Consider the following 14,272-nt stretch of genomic DNA (forward strand, 5'->3'; position numbering starts at 1 on the left):
TATATATATATATATATATATATAATGTTTACTTTAATTTTTTTGTTAATATTATTTATTTATATTTAATTATAAAATAATACTTTTGTTAACTATTTTAGCACTCAAATAATTAATAATGTATTTAAATTTAATTTTTTTTATTAATGTGGACTATATGGACTACCCAAAGCTCGGTCGAAGTAATCCGTCACGTGTTCGGATCTTTTCAGGACTCAAAATATAAGGTCCAAGTCCTATAACTTTTTGAGCTTTTTTGGACCATTTATTTAAAACGATTTATTAGTAAATATTGAGTTAAAGGCATAAGAATAATGTTAACATTTAATACGTCGACATTTTTTTTTTGGAAGGATCAATAATATGTTAATATCCTCACATCTCACATTGTTGTAAGATTAATAATTAAATAATAAAAATGCCGTCCTAAAGTATTAATCATTCATTCAATCTAGGCATAGTGAGTCCCTCTAAAATTCGTCGTCTTCAACAGCACAGCACATAAGAGAAGGGCTTGTCTTCTCTCTCTCTCTCTCTCTCTAACAAAGAGTCGCGCACTCCCACTCGCACACAACAACGATGACAACTTACGGCACAATCCCAACCTCATCATCAACCCCTACTAACCTCGAGTTTATCTCACGCGCCAAAGAAAGAATCAAAACCGGACTAGGAACTCGCCGTCCATGGAAAATCATGTTCAATTTCCGATCGTTCAACCTTCCAACCGGTTTCTCCGACGCAATCTCCCGCGTCAAAACAAACATCGGTTACTTCCAGATGAACTACGCAATCGTCTTTCTCATCGTGATTTTCCTAAGTCTCTTATGGCATCCAATCTCACTCATCGTCTTCGTTGTTCTCATCGCCGCTTGGCTCTTCCTCTATTTCCTCCGTGATGAACCGCTTGTTATCTTCGGAAGAGTCGTCAGTGACCGTATCATTCTCGTTCTCATGGCGATTATCACCATCGGTTTGCTTCTGCTAACCGGAGCAATACTCAACATCTTACTCGCGGTTGTTATCGGTGTTGTTTTGGTTTTGGTGCACGCTGCTATAAGAAACACTCACGATCTCTTCCTTGATGAAGAAGAAGCACTTTCTTCTTCTTGATTCAATTCATCTTCTTCTTTATTGTTATTTTATTTGATTTTGTTGTATCGTGAATTAAGTAAATGATTGTAGGGTTTCCATTTTGGGAGGGTTTGGGGTTTGTGAAATTTGTGAAGAAAAAAATTGCTAGATCCCTTTGAATTTGGGGGTATTGGTGAATTATTTGTTGTTGTTTGTTAGCTACATAAAAAAAATGATTAACATATTTTTTTTCTTTCCAATTTTTAATTTCATCTATGTATGTTGATGTGATTTTGGATTGAAAAGGGGAAGTTAAACCAAACTATGATGAACGAATAGACATAGTGGCGAGAGTGACATGGGAGTCTCTGCATCTGGTTAGTTCTAAACTATCATCCAAAAATATCTTTGTAAAGTAATGATTCACTTTAAATATTAATTTTATTTATGTTTTAATACCCAATTCTTTAATTATTTACATGAAATAGTAACATATAAGCATGATTAATTTTTCGAGTAAATCTTCATTTTTTAAAATTTTACCAATGTATTAATTTATTTATTTGCATTAATATTTTAGAATGAATCTTAATAGTGGGACAAATTAAATTAATACTTTGCAACTACTATAGATAATTGTTTTAGAACATTAATGTATGGACTGATTTGATACAATCATACAACTTAAATGATTAAATTATGTATTAATTTGTATTATGTCATATCTAAGAACTGTTTGCTTGTGTTTGATTTGGTTCTCGGTAGCTAATTCTTCATCAGCATAACGTTAATCATGATAACACTAAATTAAAAATAATAATAATTATATCATTTACTTTTACTTCCATAATGTAAATATAGCATACATTATAACAAGGCCCAACCCCTCCAAACAATCATTATAAGTTCCACAAACCAATAAAATAAAAAGTTAGCTTAGTCCGAGAGTCGTGAGATGAACGCTTAACTTAAATAATGTAAGAATAATATTTTATCTAGCATCTCATAAATAGATATTTAGGTCGACGAGCAGATCCGTTGAAACAGGATCGGAAACAAATTAATATTTATTTAGTTATATACTACGTTTGATCGATATAAGGATTACAAAACTTAACGGGTATCTCTATTCTCGTTAAATGTCACATTTAGGCGCATAGAAATTTATACATCAAAGTAATAGTTAGAGACCAATCCTTTATAACAAGGAATCCCATAGTTTCTTAACAAATGTACACTGATTGATCGGTGTTACAGGGACAAATGCAATGATCAATAATTCAAAGCTTCAAATCCAAACACCAACACCTATAGTCTGACCTTGAAATAGCGTAAAGTTCATCTGGCGTGAGATTATCGAGTTCTTTCGATCTCCACCAGTCACACGCGCCGATGTTGTCACCTGGAGTCAACGTTCTGTAGCCTTCCTCTTTGTGACTTTGACCTCGAATTCTCTTATACAGTCTCATTACAGAAATACAATCTTCGTATGGGTCATGAGTGCCTGTTTGGATATCATAACTGTAAAGCAAAAGCACAATTACATTAGAGACAGGTTAAAACATTGTAGGATCCTATAAAAACAGCATCAATCTATGCCCGTCAATTGAATCGAAATATAAGGTCAACCCGTGCACAGGTAATAAAGATAGATGCAGTTTTATAATAAAGAAAGGAAAATTTGAGATTGGATGAAGCAATTCAAGACTTGAAGGAGTTTGAGGGAAAAATGTAACTTGCCCTAGATATGTTCGGGTAAGATATTTGAGCGAATGGCTGACAAAGTTTGTCTTCAACAATGGGCGGTATTTTGCAGTATCTCTGCAACACAAAATAGGCAAATCATAAACTGTACATTCATCAACAAAGAATCCAAGCAAATGAATAGTATGGGTGACTAAAATCTGGAAACTTATATATCTATAGCAAATATAGAGTTCAAGTAAATTCTACAGTGCACCTTTTAACCTTGAAGGCAACAAAAAAAAGGAAAAAGAGTAGAAGGAACTCAGCAGTTTCCAATTGTTTTGTTTTTATTCATTCATCAGATCAGAGGAAGTACTTAAAGGGCTGAACACAAAAATAACTGAATAATTTGGTTGTAAGGAATGATTTGTTGAATGGTTGAACGTAACTGAATCGATTACATCGTTACTCGAGAAACATCTACCTCGTCATGTGATCAGGATAAGTCATTACCAAGCAATCTAAATCATGTGCCAAGTCATGACCCACAAGTAGCCTGGCCTTTCCACCATCCAAACTAACTTTTACAATGGATTCTCCGTTGTATAAAATTTGCAATATCTTTTCACGAACTTCCTTAAGTGGCATACCATCTCGAAGATGCTCTTCTGTGAGACCAGTTATATCATACCTGAAAATATGTCAAACAAAGTCAACTCCAACACTCATTTTTCCTTATCCAACTTTCTCTTTTCACAATAAAGGAGAACAAGGATGAACTATGAAGTACCTATAGTTAGTAACAGGGATTTGAGGTCGTACATACGTGTGGAAGATTAAGTTCTCATCTTCATCGATCAAGCATACTCTAGCGCAAAGTTCCAGTGATCCATCACTTCCGCCACCCACCATTTCACAGTCCATTGCAATTGCTCCAGGGCGGCAATCAGCGTGGTTTTCATTATGGGAGTCTATATAGAGCAATTCGCTTGTGCCCTGCAACATTTCACACAGAAAATGAACTTCGTAGCAATAAAAAAACAAAAGACTCAGAAAACATCAATTGTAAACAGTTTTTTCTGGTCGGTCAGTTTGAATAGTTGACTTAAGATATCCTATTGCATATACAAACACTTCCAGTTGCTAATAACCAACTTACTAGAGGAGTAGGAGCAGATAGGCGACATGTTTCTCTATGGTCATTGAGAGAAGCGGGACTATCAGATAGTGTCAAACATAGTTGACAACCACATTGAAAGAAAATCGCTGAACAAACTCCTCTAGCCACAGGTCCTGAAACATACAGTAACAAAAAGCATGAAAACATTGCAAACCATAATGCTGAAATCGGATCGAATATGCAAACTCGTAACTAACCGGTGAGATGTTCTCTGAGAGATTCAAAAGATTTGCAGTGCTTTTTACAGACCATACATCTAGGCTGATGAACAGAGTGGTAAGTTGTTTTCATGTGCTCAATAAGATGCTCTTTCTTTTTGTATTGTTTAAAGCAAGCCGAGCATTTGTGTCTGTACAATATACGCAATTAACTACTTTTAAACAAGCAAATCAAGTGGACTTGGACTCAAGTTACTAATGAGCTACAACAAAGGTTGATGAAATCATGGGTCTTTGAGTTCGAAACCTAATTGAAATAATTTTTTACCGGACTTCATGTATCTAACAGTAGAACTCTGGATTAGCAGAGGTCCAACCCCTTAACAATTATACTTAGAGAAACTACTTAGATATATTCAATTATAGTAGGAAGGTCATAAAAGATTCCATCATTGATTCTTCTCAGTGTTGTCAGTGGTTTGTTTATATTCCGCTATGCAATAGTGCTATTAACAAGACTTCATACTATAAATAGTATATCGTGGAGCTATTGCGATTTGTTCAAAATCCGCTATGCTATAGCGCTATTGCGGCTATTTGACAACTGATTCTTCTATTTTTTAATGAAATTTAGAACATGCAGAAGAGAGACCTACAATTAAAGCAAGTTTGGAAAATTATTATATGGAAGATACTCATCAGCTCACACAACTGAAATATTCCAAAGAAATGGTACATTGGTGATAGTTATGTAAAATATTAAAAAGTAAAAAAAGACAAACGATGAGGGAGTTAAAATTTGACCTTTTGATTTGATTTGGAGAATGGTCTTCTTCCGTGTTCATTCAGAATATTTCGTGTAATAACAGTGAAGGTAAACTGAAATTCTGCAAAACCCTAAGCGATAGTGGAAGAAGAAGACGCAGTGTATATACTCTTCTCTTTGAAGTCAAAAGCAACGTTGCATTTGCATAACTATACTTTTCTCAATAAAAATTAATGGGATCTTAAGGGTATTCACGGGTATAGCTTAAGGACCTTTTTTATATTTTATATTTTTGAATATTAGTACTTTTTATATTTTTTATTTTTTAACATTAATATACATTCTCCACAATTGTGGGATTAAATTGACCTATTTAAGATAAAGATAATTTTGTGAGGAACTAAAATGGTAACTATAATTTTATTCATTGTCTTAGTTTTAATGAAAGTGTTGAAATAAAGTGTTTGATTATTTTGAATGTATTAAAAATATTTTAAAAATAAAATTTGAATTTTAGAACAAATCATCCCGTTCAACTCATCTACAATTACTTACTATTTCGGTTTATGAATTAAAAAATAATAATAATCGATAAACATATGACAAATACAATCCAATTTAGTAAAAAAAAAAATGTTACAAATAAGACGAATAACTTGATAAATAATGTGAGTGAAAAGTGGGTGAGGTAGTTAAAATAACATTTCAAAAAAATTATCGGTTCATATAAAAAATTTGTTGAATAGGCACATTTATTTTAATCAAATAAACTTTTAAACTAATTCAAGAAATTATAAGGTAATTTATTTGTGTTAGCAAACAGACATATAAACAACTAATTTAAACAACTACATTAACAATGATTACATTCAGAACCTATGTAGCGAGTCTACCAAACCATGATGCAATTAACAACATCATCAAAAACCATATGACAACAAGATAATTTTTATTTATTTTTTTTTTGTTTTTGTTCTAACATCGTTGCATCAATCTTGTTCGTAATGTTCACCAAAACTTCTCTCAGCCGAGTCTATTCTTCCATTAGAACTTCAACCTTGTTCATAAGCTATAACATAAACTCATTGTGTTCTTTCATAACCTTTGATTTTGTCTTTGTGATATTATCAATCGATCAATTTTAGCTATAAGTTCACATTCATTTTTCAATACTTCATTTTTATTTCTAGCAACACCAACATCTTTAGGAATAAATAAAATCCCTCAAACAGAGCATAACAAAGAAATTAAAAAATGCACATTTGAACATTACCTTCCAAATCAGACAATCAAAGAAAGGTCGATCCGAATTTGCATATGTCCTTTATCACAGTTTTCCTCCCACGTGAACAAAAGGAATTGAACATTTTTCCTCAATATATGATTCATCAAACCCTAAATTACCAATATAGTTTTTCCCCTTCATAGATAGAGTAAATTGAGTATCTATCATATTCATATGTTTTTGCAAATATGGTTCCTTTTTGAAAAAGGGAACAAAGGTAGAAGAATACATCAATGGAGGAAGGAAATAAAATTGGGGAAAAAGACTTTGCAACTGACCTTGATGATTGAACAAAGAAGACGAACGTGAAATGGAGACAAAACGTTGTGGTTTGGGGACGACGTGAATGGGTTTGAAAGAATGCAAAAAATACGATGACTGCTATGAATTTGTTTGACTTGGTATATAACTAAGTTAAAATATGTAAATTTAGTCCCCAACATTGTTGAAAACATGTGGCAATGTTCGAAAATAAAAAAATATCAAAAATATTGTTCAATTTTTGTACGGATGAACTAACTTGATTAATGGACTATTTTAGAATTTTGACTAGATTGCTACAGCTTAACAAAGTTAGAGACTAAATTGAGTATTTACTTTTTTTTTTTACTATTGAACTATAATTATTAATATTAAGTAGTTGTTGGATTTGATTTAAGGATTTGGTATTAATTTAGTTGATTTGTGTGTTTTGTTCTGTTTATCTATGTATTTGAATTATTGAAATATGTGTTATGATAAAATTTTGTAATTTTTTAGATGTTTAAGTATTAAAATCTAATTACAATTTAAAAAAGAGAAAATACTAGCAAATGTTTTAGACACTTGTTCAAGAATCAAAATAGTAACTTCGATTTGAAAAGAAAAAAATTTGAATCCATAAAAATTTGAATACACATCTTTCAATATATTTTTAATTAAATATTTATATATTATATATAAATTGAGAAGACTCAAACTCCAAAATCACAATTCACCAGAAATGTCATCACAGTATCGTCGAGTGTGGATGTTGTGGGTGTGGATGTTGTACCATCAAATTTAGTTATTTATTAGATCATACTAACAAGTATTGGTATTTGTTAAGAATTCAAAAAAAGAAACATCCAATTGGAAAAAATGAAATTTGAATTTTCAAAAAATTAAATACAAAATTTTTAATGTCATATTTTTATATTTAGATTCTTAACTAGTCTCTTTATGACACTTGTTAAGATTAGTCTTGTTTGGTAATGTAAAACATAATTGTGTAAAAAAGAAAGAATTAGCCTAAATTCACGTGCTAGCAAAATCTAATTCAACATTCGTCTCTAGATATAGACTCTCATTGTCTTTTTCACATATATATTAACAAAAGTATAGTGAATTTAATGTGTCAAGTTATGTAGTAGATATTCCTTAAATACCTTTAAAATATGAATGTATTTAATTTAATTTTTTCATTTTTAAAATAAATTAATAATATTAATAAATAATATATTTAATAAATAAATACATAGATAAACGCGTTTAATAATTTAAAAGATTATTTATATTAAAGATTTTTTTTTTAAATGATGTTTATAATAAAAAAAGAGGTGTTCAATACAATTTAATACTATTATATTTTTAAAATTTGAATACTATATATACAAATTTAATTTTTTGAAAGGTCAATTTCATGTTTTCCATTGCTATTTTTTTTTTAATTTTTATCATACATTTAATCACTTGTTAAACAAAAAAAATAATAACAAAAAATACTTCTTAAAATTTCAAGGCATTATTATATTTCTTTTTTGGATTTATCACTTAATGTCCTTATTAAGGTTGCCGATAATGGGTTGGATACCTTGTTATATTATTTTTTATGAGACGAGACATAAATCGCAAAATATAACCCAGAAGCAAATACCGAATATGTCCCTCGATCTCGTTCTGCGTCTCAGCCTTTTCAATTGTCATCATCAACCAACCAAGACCTTTTTAATTTTACATATTACATGCTTCAAAAGTTGCACATCATCAGTAATGCTTAAAGCCAACTGAAACTGGTTTTTCAAACTGTCCCCCTGTGGCTGTGTTTGCCTTAGATGAGTCCCAAGCCCTACATGCCTTTCCTTTACATCTCCAATGGTAAATAATGAGATGCTCATAAAAAAATTTATGGGCAAATCAATTTTATGATATTCATTAATGTGAAAATTTATGGGCAAATCAATTTTCACTTCGATATTCATTTCTTTAAAAACTTAAAAGGAACTCAGAAACTACCCCACATCTGGTTCATTAATGTGAAAAAAAGACTTGTTCTTATACAAGAACCGTTCTGAAATATGGTAGCTGCTTCATCTGCGTCCAACATTGATACTCACACAAACAAGTTATTAACTATAAAATTCAGGTAAGAACCAAAGCATGCATGAGTGTAAACACATATAAGCATTGTAGAGAAAGGTATAGAGAGAGTTTACAACAAACTTTTTATCCACTTGAAGTGGACAGAAGAGCCACATACTATGCAGATCTCGAGTTTGTTGAAGGCCATTTATACAGGCACATGTTTACATAATTTCTTAAAGAATTTCAAGGGTTTTAGCTTCTATTCTATATATTTATACATTTAGTACCATGCTTATCCTACGTTCCCTCTACTATACAGATACGCAAAATTATGTTGTGTTGCGGAGATATAGAAATGTAAACTACAAAATCCAAAAGCACAACAAGAATGCAATTTTCATGGCAAACCGTTTTTGCAATAGGTAGGCGTGTAGTTTAGTTCTTCACAGGGAAGGGGAACCACTGTAATGACGCGGCGTTTCCATGACTGTGTCGCCCTCTAGAATTCGCAGAACCTTTATCAAACAAGCACAAGCATGCCATCAAGCTCCAGTGGGGGAAACCAGAAAATGGTGAAACACATTAACCAAACTAGAAAACTGTTGAGAGAATTTCCTTACCTGTGACATGCGTGGTCTAGAACAAGGATCTCGCCTTATGCATACTGATGCCGCATGTAGCATGCAAGACACCTCATGTTCTAAATAGTGACTTACCAACCTTGGATCAATCAGTTCCTCAATGGCACATTCTTCTAACAGTGGTCGTGCCTGTTTATTATCCAAATCCCTCAACAATTACTCAAGGCAAAAAACCATAACTCAAGTGTTTCATTTCTCATTAGCAATATTTAAAAAACTTGAAAGGATGCCAATATATCAGATATGATTTAAAAATCATAATAAATTTGATAATATCATTTAACTTACACTTACCCACTCAGTAAGACACTGCTGACCCTTGGGCCGGTTTATATCCACAGCTTTACGCCCTGTCACAAGCTCCAATAATACCACTCCAAAGGAAAAAACATCAGCCTTTTCAGTTATTTGTCCACTTTGAGCATATTCAGGAGCCAAATACCTACATAGCAGCAACATATGTTAATTGCATTGTTGTTATTGGCTGTGATAATTATGCAATGGAACTAATTAAGCAGTAAAATACCACATACCCAAACGTTCCAATAACTCTAGTTTCCACTCCAGTGTCTCCATCAGGCTGCCACCTTGCCAGTCCAAAATCGCCAACCTTGTAGAATTTAACACAATCAATTAATCAGCTGAAAACATTTATAGCAAATAGGCAAAATGATTATGCCTTGAGTTGTAATCTATAAGACTGAATAGCACAAAGTAAGCCAAACACAACACTACCAGTGGTTCAAAATCATGAGTGATGAGAATGTTGTTAGGCCTCATGTCGCGGTGGATAATGCATCCCACTCTGCACTCTTCATGAAGATATCGCAACCCCCGAGCAGCTCCGACAGCAATTTTCTGCCTTGCAGACCATTCTAATGGTTTCCTTTGTCTCCCTGAAACACTTCCAAGTAATGTGTCAAATTACAAATTATAGTCAAGATAGTATCAGTAACATTTAGCCAATATCATATAGCAAGTCCTATCCAGTAGCTTAAGAAGGACACAAATCCCTTAGCTTTTTGAAATGGAAATACTATATCCAATCAATTTCCCTAATATTTGATGAGACTAATAACTTAGTAACATACATGAACTAGGCATTTTATGGACTATATCACTATTGAATGTTGAATGACTTCAGTGAGTTCAAGTCAATTCAAAAATACAATTCTATCATAACATCATTTGGTATGGAAGCAAACGAAAAAATTACCATATAAATGAGTATCCAATGATCCATTACATATGTATTCATAAACCAGCAGCCTTCTCTTATCCTCAATACAGAACCCAATCAACATAACGACATTCCGATGCTGTGCGCAACTCAGGACTTCTACCTCTGAGCAGAATTCAACATCACCCTGAGAACTAGCCAATTTATGTTGTTTGACAGCTACAACTTGCCCATCTGGCAGAACTCCTCGGTGAACAGATCCATATCCTCCTTCTGCCAAGAAATTGGCTGGTGAAAATCCACTAGTGGCTAGCTCCAACTCGGCATAACTGAACCATCTTGGAGGTTTTCCAAAAACAGGAGCCTTGTGTTGACATATTGAACATAATGGAGGTGCGCCAGGTGGAGCATTTCTAGATAAGGCTACTGCTTCTCTTACATTTCCACTGAATTCCAAGTCGGTCTTATAGGATGAGATTTCGATTTCAGCTTCTCTGTCGAGCCTCGAGAACTTTTCTAGCAAAGCTCTAGTTGTGGACATTTGAAGCCTATTATAAGATCTCTCCAACCTTTCTTCTTCGCGTTGAGATGATTGTTTATGTAAAAATAAATCTGCGATCCATGGCTTAAATCTCAAACTTGCTGAAGTTGTGGACAAATTTTCACTGTCTGTGTCAGAAATAGTATCATCAGTTCCTTGATTTTCTTTGATAGTTTCTTTTTTCTTTGACTCGGCAATGACCTCAGAGACAAAAAATGGCGAAGTTCCAGGATCAGAGCTTGACACCGATGAAGTGCCAACTTCAGTTGCTGTGAATGACGTCTCTAGCTCAGGGCTGCTAGTTGGCGTGACAACTGTTCCTTTTACGGACTTTAAAGAACCAATCTTCTTCTTGGGTTGTTTTCCATTCATCTCATGCTCCTCAGAAGGTAATGGAAGTGTTTCTTCGATACTCTTTTTTTGTGATCCAACCAAATTCAAGCGAAGTACCTTAGCTTGGGAATGCTTCATAACCACAATGTTGCACTGTAACTCTTCCATGCATTGTTTTTCCTCATGCTTGAGCTGTCTGTAAACAAAGCAACACCAAAAATATTCAGAACACAAACTGAATTATAATCTCAGATCAATAAAATATTATACCAGAAATTGAGAATTAATCAAATTTGTTACTAAATTATAATTACAATACAGTATAGACTAGAGAGCATTACTTTTCTAATACGACCCAATTGGCTTGAGCTTTCTTGGCTTCAGCGGCCACTGCTCCGCAAGGTGATCCAGAAACTATTTTAATCCTGACATTTATCTGTTGAACACGATTAGCATATCGATACAAACACAAAACAACATTAACAATAAATAAACCTTTTACGTGTTAAGGCTACAAACCTTATTTGGATCATAGACATCATGGAGCTGAAGGATCATTTGAGAGCAAGAATCAGTGATATCATTCTTGTTCTCTGAACTAGCTCCCGAAGTTGACTTCCTGTGTGCACTAGCACAGTCACCAGAAAACCTAGGGAAACCCCATAATCTTCTGCCTATACAGGTGCAGTATAATAGTTAATTACGCGAAGAGGAAGAGTTAAGGTTCAATGTGCAAACAATAAACAAATAACAAAGTCCATAGTCTTCCAGAATCAAGAGAGTTAAAGCAAAACATGTCATCCTAGTACAAACTTTATGTTCAGATAGCAATAAAACAATTTCCATGATGTGTATAAAAATAAAAAAATAAACTCCATTTTATGGTCATGGTTCTAAATTGTAGTATGCAATTGCAATTGCAGCTGCAATCGCAACCATAATTGCAGTCGCATTTGCCCGCAGTTTACTCCAATATAATGGTTTGCAGCAGCCACATTTTAAAACCATGACAATAGTATAAGAACCAATTGATTTACACATAAGCCAGTCAGGGGGAAAGAAAGTTTATATATTTGATTCAAAAATCTTTCACCCAGTTTTGCTTATATTACGTTACTGATGGTAAGGGAGTATGAAAAAGCTCATGCACCAAAAACAACATTAGACCAAAAGACAAGTAAAAAAATAAACAAAAACAAAAGCAGGCAAAAGAAAAATGACCTGAACATTGTGAAGGTACAACAACTAGCAATGTAATGCAATCTCCGGGTTGAACAACATGAGTCAGAGACCAAACAAGAGCAGTCTTTGGAATTTCTTTTGATGCCTTGACAGCAACAATAACCTTCTCAGCACCATCAGAAACTTTGTCATGATTCCCTCGCTTCTTTTGTTCTCGACTCATCACCGCCACTAAACTAATAATCCAACTAAAATTTCCTTCCTCAACACAACACAGATTTCACTCAATGACCATAACCATCAAAGATTTTTTGGCTCTTACTAGTTTGCTTAATTTTCTATAAGACTAAACTAAAAATATAACCTTATGCCAAAGATTCCTCAAGAAGTGATCCTAGAGAGGTCTTTTATACCCTGCAGAATCCCACATTTTAGTTAAATCAAATCAAAGAATTAAAAAAGAAAAGATAACACTATCAACCATGCAAAGTTCAATAAATATATCAAAACAAGTGCATAACAAATTAACAATGTGAGACATACGCATAGGTCAACTATCATTTGGTTGCTTTGGAAGAATGAAGACTTAAAACATCATTGGCCACTAAAAAACAAAGAGAAGAAGGACGGCTAGGAAAAAAGATCCAAAGCTTTCTTTTTCTCAATTATTATTTATTATATAGTTTATTTATCAAACCTTGCATTGAACACATTCAACAAAAAATAAAAATATAAAACAACAACCACAACCAAAAACAATGAACTCTAATTTTTTCCCCTAAACCGTCCAATTTTAAGGAGAAAGGTTGTGCCAATCCAGAGTTTGGCCAAGTCTGACCAACGATTGTTTCAGCCAGCCGTAGTTAGAGTTAAGTGCTCTTAATTAATTTATCTTTAACCGAAATTCATTAACTGCTTGTTTAAGTAATGAAGTCTCTTTCATTAAACTAAAACAGTTACTAACCAAGAAAATAAAACAAAATTGAAATGAAATCCATCAACAGAAAAACCTTACTACATTAACAATATCATGAAAACCAAGCATTATGGACAAACGCATGAAAACAAAGAAGACACACAATGACCTTACTGTTGTGACAGTTTCAAAAGCTGAAAGCTATGATACTTACTTTGAGGCATTTTCACATACACTAAACGATCATTTGGGAAGTAGAAGCATGACACGGAATAGAATGAAATGGAAATGGAAATGGAAATAGTATGAAATGTAAGTAAGAAGAAGAGATAATGGACCACCGAAAAATGAATAAAAAATGGAAGACTAAAATTTAAGCAGAGATAAGAAAGGTAAAACAATACTCAAAGAGAACAGATAGTGAATGAGTACAAATATGGTTCTGTTGAATAGAGAGTGTGTATGTGAGTGAGAGAGACATGGCTAAGAGAAAACACAGAAAAGAACTGTATTGATACTATAGTTTAAATTTTGCAATAGGAGTAATAAATAAACTACTAATTTAATTCGATTCAAAATTAGTTGCATTTAATGTAGTTTTCAGACATCGAAAGTTTAAAAAAACAAAAATTAAATTTATCAACTCATTTTATGCACAGAGACTAGTGAATCAGATTTTGTGCAGAGAAAGTGGGCTACGCTCGGATACGCCCCTGCAGGTATAATATCATATTTTCTTTATTTTTTTTTTAAAAAAAAATGTTTAAATCCGTTTTAGTTCCATGTTCATGTTAAATTACAATTTTACTTCTTTTATTTGTAATTTCACAGTTTTAATCTTTTATATTTTAAATTATGTAATTTTAGTCTCATCATCAAGTTATTATCTAATTTTAAAAGATGTTGATAATGTGTCTATCAAGTGTTAGAAAACAAATTCTAAATTTTATAAAAGTTTTGTTTAAAAAAATAACAATTAATTTGTAAGTAATATTGACATATTATGTT

At 32.7% G+C, this 14,272-nt stretch overlaps 3 protein-coding genes across 10 annotated transcripts; 1 reads left to right on the forward strand and 2 right to left on the reverse strand.

The window, feature by feature from the left end:
• The first annotated feature begins 428 nt into the window (after window positions 1-428).
• Window positions 429-1,318, forward strand: LOC101506456 (PRA1 family protein F3). Its single transcript, XM_004486760.3, has one exon. The coding sequence runs from the start codon at window positions 580-582 to the stop codon at window positions 1,111-1,113; it is 534 nt and encodes a 177-aa protein (XP_004486817.1). The 5' UTR covers window positions 429-579; the 3' UTR covers window positions 1,114-1,318.
• Window positions 1,319-2,126: 808 nt separating this feature from the next.
• On the reverse strand, window positions 2,127-5,095 carry LOC101505475 (RNA exonuclease 4-like). 5 transcript variants are annotated; one of them, XM_004486757.4, is made up of 7 exons: window positions 4,903-5,094; window positions 4,138-4,289; window positions 3,920-4,053; window positions 3,587-3,756; window positions 3,245-3,451; window positions 2,815-2,895; window positions 2,127-2,595 (listed from the first exon to the last, which is right to left on the reverse strand). In XM_004486757.4, the coding sequence occupies exons 1-7, from the start codon at window positions 4,941-4,943 to the stop codon at window positions 2,355-2,357; spliced, it is 1,026 nt and encodes a 341-aa protein (XP_004486814.1). In that variant the 5' UTR covers window positions 4,944-5,094; the 3' UTR covers window positions 2,127-2,354. The 5 variants fall into 5 exon arrangements, with proteins under 5 accessions (XP_004486814.1, XP_004486813.1, XP_073223192.1 ...); XM_004486756.4 differs by having other exon boundaries at window positions 3,551-3,756; window positions 4,903-5,092; XM_073367091.1 differs by having other exon boundaries at window positions 3,551-3,756; window positions 4,138-4,750; window positions 4,903-5,081.
• Window positions 5,096-8,551: 3,456 nt separating this feature from the next.
• Window positions 8,552-13,911, reverse strand: LOC101505162 (inactive protein kinase SELMODRAFT_444075). 4 transcript variants are annotated; one of them, XM_073367093.1, is made up of 10 exons: window positions 13,479-13,911; window positions 12,388-12,762; window positions 11,686-11,840; window positions 11,508-11,602; window positions 10,329-11,362; window positions 9,848-10,008; window positions 9,646-9,722; window positions 9,401-9,554; window positions 9,092-9,241; window positions 8,552-8,986 (listed from the first exon to the last, which is right to left on the reverse strand). In XM_073367093.1, the coding sequence occupies exons 2-10, from the start codon at window positions 12,569-12,571 to the stop codon at window positions 8,915-8,917; spliced, it is 2,082 nt and encodes a 693-aa protein (XP_073223194.1). In that variant the 5' UTR covers window positions 12,572-12,762; window positions 13,479-13,911; the 3' UTR covers window positions 8,552-8,914. The 4 variants fall into 4 exon arrangements, with proteins under 4 accessions (XP_073223194.1, XP_004486812.1, XP_073223195.1 ...); XM_004486755.4 differs by having other exon boundaries at window positions 9,407-9,554; window positions 13,479-13,902; XM_073367094.1 differs by lacking the exon at window positions 13,479-13,911 and adding an exon at window positions 12,892-13,383.
• Between the last annotated feature and the right edge of the window lie 361 nt (window positions 13,912-14,272).

The sequence above is a fragment of the Cicer arietinum genome, chromosome 1, assembly GCF_000331145.2.
Source record: "Cicer arietinum cultivar CDC Frontier isolate Library 1 chromosome 1, Cicar.CDCFrontier_v2.0, whole genome shotgun sequence".
Taxonomy (NCBI): Eukaryota; Viridiplantae; Streptophyta; class Magnoliopsida; order Fabales; family Fabaceae; genus Cicer; species Cicer arietinum.